This window comes from Mustela lutreola, chromosome 1 (genome assembly GCF_030435805.1).
Source record: "Mustela lutreola isolate mMusLut2 chromosome 1, mMusLut2.pri, whole genome shotgun sequence".
Classification (NCBI taxonomy): Eukaryota; Metazoa; Chordata; class Mammalia; order Carnivora; family Mustelidae; genus Mustela; species Mustela lutreola.
Window position 1 is genome coordinate 218,850,043 of NC_081290.1, and position 12,200 is coordinate 218,862,242.

Genomic DNA, 12,200 nt, shown 5'->3' on the forward strand with positions numbered 1-12,200 from the left:
CGAGCGAACACACTGCCAAAAAAGGAGCTACAAAAAGGAAGGCACAGGCTTGAGGGAATGGTCAGAACAGTCTCCTGGTGTCCATAATTCAACTAATCTTATTTAATCACAGTCTCAACCTAGCCCTGCAGGAAACATTCATTCTTCACACTTTTTCTGACAACATTTTTCTTGATCACTCATCTTCCAGTTACCCTAGGTTCTCTACCTGAAAATGAACAGCAGGTGGAAAAGCAGCCACAGGTTAATTGTTGGGAGAGATGAAGTTTTTCAGGTATCTGCGCAGTTCAGAAATGAATACTTTTGTCTCTGCGGAACAAAGAAATCATCCACATGAGAATGATCTTGTTGTTCGGACAAACTGCTTTGTCTTTAGGATAAAAATAAACCACAAAGAGAATTCAAGGACTCCGTGGGCGTGGTGGCCTCTCTGATTCATAGGTGGTGAAGGCCAGGCCAGGGCTCACAGTGAGCACGTGCTCTCTGGCCCTGAAGAGAGACTGCTCCGAGCAGGTGACAGAAGCCAATGGACGAGGCTTCTTGTGAGTAAAGGAAATTGATTTTCACTAACTATACATTGACAGGGGACTAGAAACTCAGGGCTGTGATAAAATACAACCAGAATACAATTTTGTAGCTCTTAATGACAAAATCAAGTGTTAGCTTAGACGCAATCCACAAGGAAATACACAAGCTTGACAGGAAAATGCTGTGACAACTGGCCAGTTCAGGTTTCATCATACAAGACATGTTCATCATACAAAACAATAATAAATTATAAAATCTGAGAGCAAAGAGTAAAAAGATAGAATTCTAAATTAAATAACCACGGACTAAGCAACAAATGAAGGCCAAAAATAAACTAGAAATCAACCAAGTGACAACCATGTCCAGAGATCAAGACAAAAGTTACAGAAGTGACCGTAGGATTTGTGAAACAACAACATGGTTTTATTTCGGACATGAGTACTAAAATGGACTCAAACTATCTGATGAGAAACTGGCAAGAATCTAATAGATTGGAGACAATCTGTTATCTTGCAAACTCAGTCTTAACTGGGTTAGTACTACCTCTAGGATTTTATTCACGCAGGAAATAGCAATGAAACCACCATAATAAGATGCCCAGACCAACGCACTGTCTTCCAGACTCCAAAAAGATGTGGGAAAAGCTAAGGGGGCGTATCCAGGTTTCCTGCAGTCAGTTCTGATGGAAACTTACCATTAGCAGGATGTCTTCAGGGTATAAATGGACTAAAAAACACATTTTGGAAAGGACATCTATTTGGCTTTATTTATGGTGCCAAGCTGATTGGTTAGAGGTAGAAAGATACCCATTTTGATTGTCTTCAGGAACACGAACGGTCTCTTGTTTTCTCAAATAGCTACACTTTGCAGGCTGCCTCAGTGAAATCAAATCAGACTTCTCTTTTCACCACGGCAAATTAGGTGACTATTTGCCCAAGCTATACGTGCATTACTGTATTCATGATGCTTCATGATGGTTATTTCATTTTACATTTTATATTAAAACATGACTAGTTTGAGAAAAAAGTAAATCATAGAAATGTGCCTTTTGACAGTAAAACTTTACTGAACAATCTCATCGAATTTCAGTAGATTTGTCTTTTAACATCATAGCCTTTTTAATATTAATAAAATCAGTAACTTACAAATTAAAATGCTTTTCTTTAAAGCAGGCAGGAAAAAATTATAAACATAATTTCTAAATAAAGAAAATGAGGGGCAGGAAGCAGTGCTTTCTACACTGCTATAATACTTCATTTTTAAAAGTAAACACAGTACCAATTGTCATTTTGATTCCAGTGAATAAAAACTTAAAACTTAATTTATTAATGAATTTTGAAGTCTGAAACCAAAACGATGCCTTAACAGTATTATCTAATAGAGAAGTCAATTCCAAGAAGTTAATCACAATGCAGAATTTTGATCTAATTAAAGTGGCTCTCTCTGTTACCATGGTACCAGAGTCTGTCTTTTCGTTGGGTTTCAATTTGCCATTAACCACCAAGGATAGGATTACATGTAAACAGAAATATACAGGGCTTGATGAAATTGAATATGGAGGATCAAGCACTTTTAAAGTCTGGGTTATAATCCTCGTTGCGACACAAGTTCTACTGTATAATTAATTTACAATGGCCTAAAACTTTACAGCAACAAAATGATATTAAAAAAATATACCATCATCCCTATTTGTTATATTAACTATAGACATCATAACCAATTAAGCCTTTTATCAACTTAGAAAAGTAAAACTTTTCCCTGAAATACTCTAAAGAGTAATCATATTTCAATCACAGCTGTCCTGAACTTATAATCAACAGTGACTCCATTTTGTCACTTCTTTTATTCTAACAGGAATAAAAATGGTGACAATAAGTTTTTGAAAAGAGGCTCGAGAACCTGAATCCCGTTAGTGATGAAATGGCCTTTTTTAACAACCGGATTTTTACATTGTTTGTAGTTGTAAAATATCCATTGTGTAGGTAGAACAGTCGAAAGGGAACAAAATGACAAACTTGCCAAAACCACTTGGGATCCCTTCTAAATCTACAATGGCAGACAACCTTAGCCATGAAGAATTCAGTCCTAATAAATGAAAACAAACATCATAAACCCACAAGAGGTTTAGAAACAACCTCATTAGCTTTTAAATATTCAAGTGAAATGCTTCTGCAAAAGATTAAAACACACATTTCAATTGCATCAGGTATGTCCATTTCCATTTACTTCTAACCTGCCATTAGTACATAGGTTCACTGGGCTGCCAGACAGCCCAACTCATCCTGGAGAGAGATGAAGCTATCATCAGCGGAAGAAGACAGGGATACCACCACATTTATTCAAACAGCATAAGACCCGTCTTTGCATCCCTGAAGTAAGAACGGCCACCTTCTTCAATTAAATTGCTTTATACTAAAGCAGCATTGTCTGTGAAGAGTTACTTCATATCCATACATTTTACTACTATAGTTACCAATTCAAAAGCAAAAAAAAAAAAAAAAAATACAGACCAAATCCATGTACCCGTGATCCTTTGTATCCTAAAATGTAGAAATATTCTTAGTTTTAACCAAGAATTATATTGGAATGAACTAAAAACATCTTTTAAAGTAATTTTAAGTATATTCTTGTTACTACATTTCTACATAGATTATTTAAGATTGCTTATGGACATAACTTAATCAACAATATAGCATCATGTCAACCACTACAGTGTCCCAGAATCAGATTCCGGCTACGGAAGGGTGCTTAATTATTAAGCAACACCTTCCTAAAAAGCTTCTGTACTTCTGATTGGTAAGAAAAACAAACAAACAAAGAGCAACTCTCATTGAAATAACACTGAAGTTCAAGCTCAAGACTCCTTCTTTGCGATTCAACATAATTGACTCTTCAGAAGAAAATAATGAAACATTAGGTCACATTAATAAATTACAGTCATCTTCAAGAAAACTCGATGGGCAACTCTGGTGTTACAGTCGTATATCTCGGATCCAACCTAGGGATAAAATCCTGAAAGTGTTTAGATGCACCAGTACCAAAAACATCGAGGACTTTTCGGTTCATGACAGCAAATCTGCAAAACAGAGGACACAGTGAACAAGCATTTAACGACGTTTATAAAATAAGATGGTTCACTTGACATGTCTTTCATTGAATGGGAAAACAGAAAAGACTGACACGACAAAAGACTCAATGGCCGGTTCAAAAGTCATACTGATCCTCTACCTTAAGATTCCTGGTCTCATATTTTCTTTGAAGAGATAATAATTCCCCAACCTGAGACCCCCAAGACTCCCAGAAGACCCTTTCAAGTTCTTTCTACTAGATTATGTCAAATAGAAAAACAGGCTCATTATAATTTTTCTGATGAATGAAATCACAGGAAACAAACTCAACAAATGACTGAGCTTAATATTACCAATGAGGCAAAGGTATTAAATGTTATTTCTTTCATAATTGACATTTTGAGGTCTTACAATCCACACAAAACACACCCAAATGTATAAGTATTTAATGATTAAAGGGAAAACAGCATACAGGTTTGCAAATTTCTAATAGACACAACAAAGTAAATGTAGTAACAAAGTAAAAGTATACCCTCATTTTATCCATCACCTAACTTAAAAGATTAAAAAAAATCTTTTGAAAGACACTTATTTAGCCAATGTGCCAGAGGAAACTGTGTCTCTATGCCTGGTCCCAAGCATTTCTTCTGGGGAGAATAATGAATTTAGTTTTGAACCCTGGGCCACTGCCACTATTCCAAGAAAAATAAATGTAACTTTCAGTGCCTTTCCAAAGTTAAGTTCCCTTCCAAAATAATCAGCTGGAAAAGCTTATTAATAGGCAAAAAACTAAATGACAAAGAAATAAATGATTAACTAATAATAACATAAAGGACAAACCGAAATCATGGCTAACAGGAAGACTGCTGAAGCCAGGTGACCTGGCTCAGATCCCATAGATCCTTCATCTGCTGTGTGACTCTGGCAAGCTAGCTTACCTCCATGTGCACCTCAGCTGACTCCCACATAAAATCAGGATCTTAAAAGTACTTATCTTGTAGAGCTACTTTAAGGATGAAACACCTATGCATGTGTCCCTGTGTTGTAAGTGTATGTGTGTATCTTATAACCATATCTGGGACACAGTAAGCACTACACAACTGTTTGCTATTAAAACTATGAATGCTAGTGATATTAATAACAGCTGCAATTTACTAAGTGCTTACTAGGTGCTAAGTGCTATTACAAACATCTCGATTTTCCCACAATCATACAGAAAATATATTACTGTTTCTAGTAGGGAGAGAGAAATGGAGGCTCAGGAGGGTAAACAACCTTCTCACCAGTGACACAGCAAAAGGTTATCAGAGCCAGAGTCAAACCTATGTCTGTTTGACTCCAAAGCCCACAGTCCTTCTGTTAGGTCAAGCTGCCTCCCAGAGAATTAGATTAAGATCAGAAAATGCTAACAAAAACAATGAAGAACAGAATAATAAAGGCAGAGGAAATTATGCTTATAATATCAAGAAAGAATAGGATTATTCTTCCCCAAATGGAAATCATTCAATTATTTAGGCAAGACTGCTAATAAATCTACTTAGCATTTTTAATCAAAAAGAAGAGATCAAAGACTTTGAAAGTGAGACTTAAGTGTGTTATGTAGCAACTAATGAGCAGTTTTCAGATAAACACAGAACTTTCCTACATTTAAAATATCTCAAATAATACAGGGAAAAGAAAAGTCAAAATAATGTTCGCTAAAAGAAGGCCCCATGTTGTTCTTGTTAAGATGGTCATATTTGCTTTATACGTAAGAGGCCTACTTGACCACTGAAAGAATATTCCCTCAAAAAGATGGAAAGATTCAAAATCTGTTTTGTGGCAACTGCTCTTTTTCTATGGTCAGTTACAACGTCTCCATCACTTACTTGCCCTTGGTGAGCCTTAAAAGGAACTTCCAGTAAGACGGCCGCAAGGTCTGAACTTCCATGACAGCCTGTGGTTAGAACATTTCAGTCTGAGACTTCTTTTAGTCAATAGGAAGAAGGATTAGTTGTATTAGCCAAAAGTGCATTTTTATCTCCTATTTTTACTGCTCATGTATTTTAAAAGCAACAGTGATGAAGATACAAAAATACGTATCTAGGTTTAAGTTGAATAATTCTTGAGAATCTTTGTAAATAGGGCCTCCAATAAGAATACTGCTTATACTGAAATAATAGTTAAGTCACTATTATTAGGAAAGCATTAACTGAATACTCATTAGGGAGCTGTCACTTCACTAGTTATAATGAGTTTATCAACCTGGTGGCATTACTCTGAAAAAGTGCAAATAAAAGTAGTCCCCCAAATTTTACAACAGCCCTAAAACCATGAACATCAATAATGACAACTACAGAATTTAAAGAAGTTGAACAATGTTTCTAATAATCTAGATTCTACCCCATCCTTGCTGCCTGAGTAACACTGGGGAAACACAATTATTCTTATTTATGTTCATGGTATCTTCGTTCCTCTAGAAGTTTAATTAAACTGGGCATTCTAGGGGCGCCAGAGTGGCTCAGTCATTAAGCATCTGCCTTCAGCTCAGGTAATGATCCCAGGGTCCTGGGGATCAAGCCCTGCTTCCAGCTCCCCACTCGGTGGGAAGCCTGCGTCTTCCTCTCCCACTGTCCCTGCTTGTGTTCCCTCTCTCGCTGTGTCTCTCTCTGCCAAATAAACAAATGAAATCTTAAAAATAAAATAAAATCTTAAAAAATAAATAAATAAAATAAAATAAACTGGGCATTCTAGCCAAAGTACTAGAGTAACAATTTACCTATAAATTGCATTCTGTTTAAACCTAAAAATTATTGTGTTCAGAAAACATGCCTTGGCCCATTAAGTTAACATGTTAACGATTTGAAACTCAGAAGCTATCCTGGTTAAAAAAAAAAAAAAAAATTAAGATAAAAGGTAAACTATAACCAATAGAAATGTTTCTAGGCCTTTATTTTCCCCTGTTGGTTTAATGTACAGAAATAGAAATAATTCTATTTTTCATTTCAAAAAGCTATACTTACTGCCTGGAAGCAAATTGCTGTAGAGATGGAATAGATGATAGTATCTGCATGGGGAAAATAGGGAACCTTTCCTGCTTCAATGCCTTTGAAATACATTGTCTGGAATGAAAAACAAACATAATCCAAGATTTATTTAAAAAAAAAAAAAAAAAAAACCCAAACACACACAACTTTAAATAGCATGAACAATACGGTGGAGCAATATATTCACTCCCTGTCTACAACTATTTTTTCTACCTTCCAAATACTCATTATCCTTTCAGAGCTCAAATTACAGGTCCTATCTTCCATGACAGAGTTAAGTGTCAGCCCTTTCCTTCCCGCGTTCCCTCACCCGAAACCTGAGACACCAGTAATAATACTTTTCTGTGAAATTCAGTAACTTTTTATTGCTACTTCTTTTATATCATTTATCCTTCAATGCTTTTGGTCCAATGCTCAGGTCCTCCCTTCTCTGCTGTAACTGTTCACTCCCTCACTCACTTACTCCTTCACTCAACATTGAATGGTGTTAATTAGTGACATGCTGGGCACGACGCAGAAGCCTGGGATTTAAAAATGAATATAAGAACATCTAAGTTGGTGCATAAGAGAAATAACAAATGCACTTAGATGTATAACTATGTATATATATTTATTGTGTGTGTAATTTTTTTTTGGTGTGGCTCCCCGCTTAGGAGGAAGCAAACTACTGTGTCTAGGACAAAGGAGCAAAGAGAATCTCAGAAATGACTACATTTGAGTAGTGCTTCTCAAACCACATGCAGGGAGGAAAAAAAAAATTTTTTTTAAATCTAGTTGTCATGGCTTGATGCTTTCATAATGCAATAAAAATAAATTACTAGAAAAATACAATTTAAAAATACAAAACTGAACCAAATTTTCCCTCTTATATTCAAAAGACAAATTACTCTGCCAAGTTGCTATAGAAGTTTCCAAATGCTTGCTCTCAATTTCTATACTTATCTCATCCTCAACCGAGGGTCTTCTTGAACTAAAGAACATGAAAAAAATTTTTCCCCTAAAAGTTGTCTATACAGCTGGTTTTTATTTAATATTCATTACATAATCATGCAGCATTTTAATAAAAAATTAATTTCAATCTGTAAGATAATGTACAAAGAGTTATAATCTACTTAGGAAGGAACATATACATGGGCTGGTATTTTGCGAATACTATACAGTATATTACAAGGAATAGGTATATTATAGTGCATTCTTGCTGACAAAAATCAAAGTCAAATGTGGTAGAAGAGCATCATAGAAACATGTGAAACAGGTATTTCTTGATACATGGAATAACTGTTTTCCTAATTTCTTATAATAAAACCTATCTGTTGAACCTGATTCTAAGTTAATGAAAGGAGGAAACCATATCCTATATTTCTGTATACTTACCAGCACCTAGTACAGTAATGGGAACATAATAAATATTAAATAAATACATCTTGGAAATAATTTTTTCCAAGAAAAAAGGTGTCTAGTCTGCTTTTATTTAATATTCATTATTAAGAGTAATGCATCCCGGGGGAATTCTACCAAACATTTAAAGAAGAACTAATTCCTATTCTCCTGAAACTGTTCCAAAAAATAGAAATGGAAGGAAAACTTCCAAACTCATTTTATGAGGCCAGCATCACCTTGATCCCAAAACCAGACAAGGATCCCATCAAAAAAGAGAGCTATAGACCAATATCCTTGATGAACACAGATGCAAAAATACTCAACAAAATACTAGCCAATAGGATTCAACAGTACATTAAAAGGATTATTCACCACGACCAAGTGGAATTTATTCCAGGGCTGCAAGGTTGGTTCAACATCCGCAAATCAGTCAATGTGATACAACACATCAATAAAAGAAAAAACAAGAACCATATGATACTCTCAATAGATGCTGAAAAAGCATTTGACAAAGTACAGCATCCCTTCCTGATCAAAACTCTTCAAAATGTAGGGATAGAGGGCACATACCTCAATATCATCAAATCCATCTATGAAAAACCCACCGCAAATATCATTCTCAATGGAGAAAAACTGAAAGCTTTTCCGCTAAGGTCAGGAACACGGCAGGGATGTCCATTATCACCATTGCTATTCAACATAGTACTAGAGGTCCTAGCCTCAGCAATCAGACAACAAAAGGAAATTAAAGGCATCCAAATCGGCAAAGAAGTCAAATTATCACTCTTCGCAGATGATATGATACTATATGTGGAAAACACAAAAGACTCCACTCCAAAACTACTAGAACTTATACAGGAATTCAGTAAAGTGTCAGGATATAAAATCAATGCACAGAAATCAGTTGCATTTCTCTACACCAACAGCAAGACAGAAGAAAGAGAAATTAAGGAGTCAATCCCATTTACAATTGCACCCAAAACCATAAGATACCTAGGAATAAACCTAACCAAAGAGGCACAGAATCTATACTCAGAAAACTATAAAGTACTCATGAAAGAAATTGAGGAAGACACAAAGAAATGGAAAAATGTTCCATGCTCATGGATTGGAAGAATAAATATTGTGAAAATGTCTATACTACCTAAAGCAATCTACACATTTAATGCAATTCCTATCAAAGTACCATCCATCTTTTTCAAAGAAATGGAACAAATAATTCTAAAATTTATATGGAACCAGAAAAGACCTAGAATAGCCAAAGGGATATTGAAAAAGAAAGCCAACGTTGGTGGCATCACAATTCCGGACTTCAAGCTCTATTACAAAGCTGTCATCATCAAGACAGCATGGTACTGGCACAAAAACAGACACATAGATCAATGCAACAGAATAGAGAGCCCAGAAATAGACCCTCAACTCTACAGTCAACTAATCTTCGACAAAGCAGGAAGGAATGTCCAATGGAAAAAAGACAGCCTCTTCAATAAATGGTGCTGGGAAAATTGGACAGCCACATGCAGAAAAATGAAATTGGACCATTTCCTTACACCACACACAAAAATAGACTCAAAATGGATGAAGGACCTCAATGTGCGAAAGGAATCCATCAAAATCCTTGAGGAGAACACAGGCAGCAACCTCTTCGACCTCAGCCGCAGCAACATCTTCCTAGGAACAATGCCAAAGGCAAGGGAAGCAAGGGCAAAAATGAACTATTGGGATTTCATCAAGATCAAAAGCTTTTGCACAGCAAAGGAAACAGTTAACAAAATCAAAAGACAACTGACAGAATGGGAGAAGATATTTGCAAACGACATATCAGATAAAGGACTAGTGTCCAGAATCTATAAAGAACTTAGCAAACTCAACACCCAAAGAACAAATAATCCAATCAAGAAATGGGCAGAGGACATGAACAGACATTTCTGCAAAGAAGACATCCAGATGGCCAAGAGACACATGAAAAAGTGCTCCATATCACTTGGCATCAGGGAAATACAAATCAAAACCACAATGAGATATCACCTCACACCAGTCAAAATGGCTAAAATCAACAAGTCAGGAAATGACAGATGCTGGCTAGGTTGCGGAGAAAGGGGAACCCTCCTACACTGTTGGTGGGAATGCAAGCTGGTGCAGCCACTCTGGAAAACAGCATGGAGGTTCCTCAAAATGTTGAAAATAGAACTGCCCTATGACCCAGCAATTGCACTATTGGGTATTTACCCTAAAGATACAAACATAGTGATCCAAAGGGGCACGTGCACCCGAATGTTTATAGCAGCAATGTCCACAATAGCCAAACTATGGAAAGAACCTAGATGTCCATCAACAGATGAATGGATCAAGAAGATGTGGTATATATACACAATGGAATACTATGCAGCCATCAAAAGAAATGAAATCTTGCCATTTGCGACAACATGGATGGAACTAGAGCGTATCATGCTTAGCGAAATAAGTCAAGCAGAGAAAGACAACTATCATATGATCTCCCTGATATGAGGAAGTGGTGATGCAACATGGGGGCTTAAGGGAGTAGGAGAAGAATCAATGAAACAAGATGGGATTGGGAGGGAGACAAACCATAAGTGACTCTTAATCTCACAAAACAAACTGAGGGTTGCTGGGGGGAGGGGGTTTGGGAGAAGGGAGTGGGATTATGGACATTGGGGAGGGTATGTACTTTGGTGAGTGCTGTGAAGTGTGTAAACCTGGTGATTCACAGACCTGTACCCCTGGGAATAAAAATATATGTTCATAAAAAATAAAAAATTTAAAAAAAAGAGTAATGCAGAATTTTAATATAAAATTAACTTCATTCATAGGAAAATGACTGCCTATTATGCCATAGCCACTAATTCCACAAAGGACACCCTAAGTTTAAATTTGTAACTTTCTGAATTAAAAAAAAAAAATTCTCATCTGCACACTTTACCTCCAGTTTCTTTTGCCAAGACCCAATATGGCCTACTGATTTAAGAAAATAGCTACACCACTGCTTGGCTTAAAAAACTCTAGGCATTTAGGGAAGCAGCTACAAAACACACCTTTTACAAACTAGATCTCGATACTAGATTTCCTCAGTGTCACAGAATATATCTTTGCTAGCTAAGGGATACGTTCTTTCTTGTACTCTCCTTATCCTCTCCATTAACAAGCCCTGTCAACTCTGTCTCCTAAACACACACCAAATTTGTATTTCTCCTCATCCCTCCTGCTACTGTCCCAGCACAAGCCACCATCTCCTGCCCAAGAATAACAGTCCTCCCAGCTTCCAGTCTTGCCTCTAGTCTATTCTTTACAAAATGGCTAGAATATTTTCTTCTTCTTAAAACATGAATTAAATCATATCATTTCCATGCTTAAAACCCATGCTTAAAACTCTCCAATGACTTCTAATTGCACTGAGAAAAATATCAAACTCTCTTTCTTTCCCTTCTTCTTCTCTCTCTCTCTCTCACACACCTGAATAAAGCAAATATGTAATTCTCTTTATGTTATTAGGATACAGACTTTCAGTGAGGTAAAATTTTTAAGAAAACCAAACAAGTTAAATAAAATCTGTAATCTTAACTTTGAATTGGGAATATCAATATGCTCCTTATTTTCTCTTTCTCTAAAAAAGGGTGGAGGGGAGAAGGATTCTCTAGCTCTATTCACTGGAATGGCCAAGAAAGCTTACCTAGCCAATGAACAAGAAACTTCTGGTATCCAAAGTTTCTAAATACCATTTCCCATGAAAAGAAATTAGTGGTCACTGCAGAAATGGCTGATTCTATGCCTGGGGCAGGAAATGGCCAAGATGAGCCTGGAACATCTTGTTTTATCACAAAGTGAGAAAGCTACCAGAGATCTAGGCATTATATAAAAAAGAAACAGGAATCAACCTGTAGACACTCTCATGGTCAAAGACAGGGCAATGAGTGCAATGCCTGGGTCGAAACAAATCAAGTATGTTAAAATTCATGTCTTTAGGATGACACGTGAAAATAAAGACTCACAGGTCAATTTTGCAAAATGCCAAAAACTAATTCATTCTGAACACCAGTAAAGAAAAGGAAGTAATCAAGCACTTTATTATCACTTTGTGAGCAAACTATTTCAAAGCTGAAACAGCTGAAAAGGGAAAGTTCTTTTTAAAAGAATTCCCACTCATAGCTACGAAGAAGAAACAATTATAGATTATGACCAT

General features: G+C 36.3%; 1 protein-coding gene across 4 annotated transcripts in view; it reads right to left on the reverse strand.

Annotated features, from left to right (window-relative positions):
* Positions 1 to 624: 624 nt before the first annotated feature.
* Positions 625 to 12,200, reverse strand: part of TMEM135 (transmembrane protein 135) — a 265,126-nt gene continuing 253,550 nt past the window's right edge. For all 4 annotated transcript variants that reach the window (XM_059187038.1, XM_059187058.1, XM_059187029.1 and 1 more), the window contains exons 13-15: positions 6,599 to 6,697; positions 5,465 to 5,532; positions 625 to 3,604 (exon numbers count right to left, since the gene is read on the reverse strand). In XM_059187038.1, the coding sequence (XP_059043021.1) occupies positions 3,472 to 3,604; positions 5,465 to 5,532; positions 6,599 to 6,697 (300 nt within the window). In that variant the 3' untranslated portion in view covers positions 625 to 3,471. The remainder of the gene's footprint in view (positions 3,605 to 5,464; positions 5,533 to 6,598; positions 6,698 to 12,200) is intronic.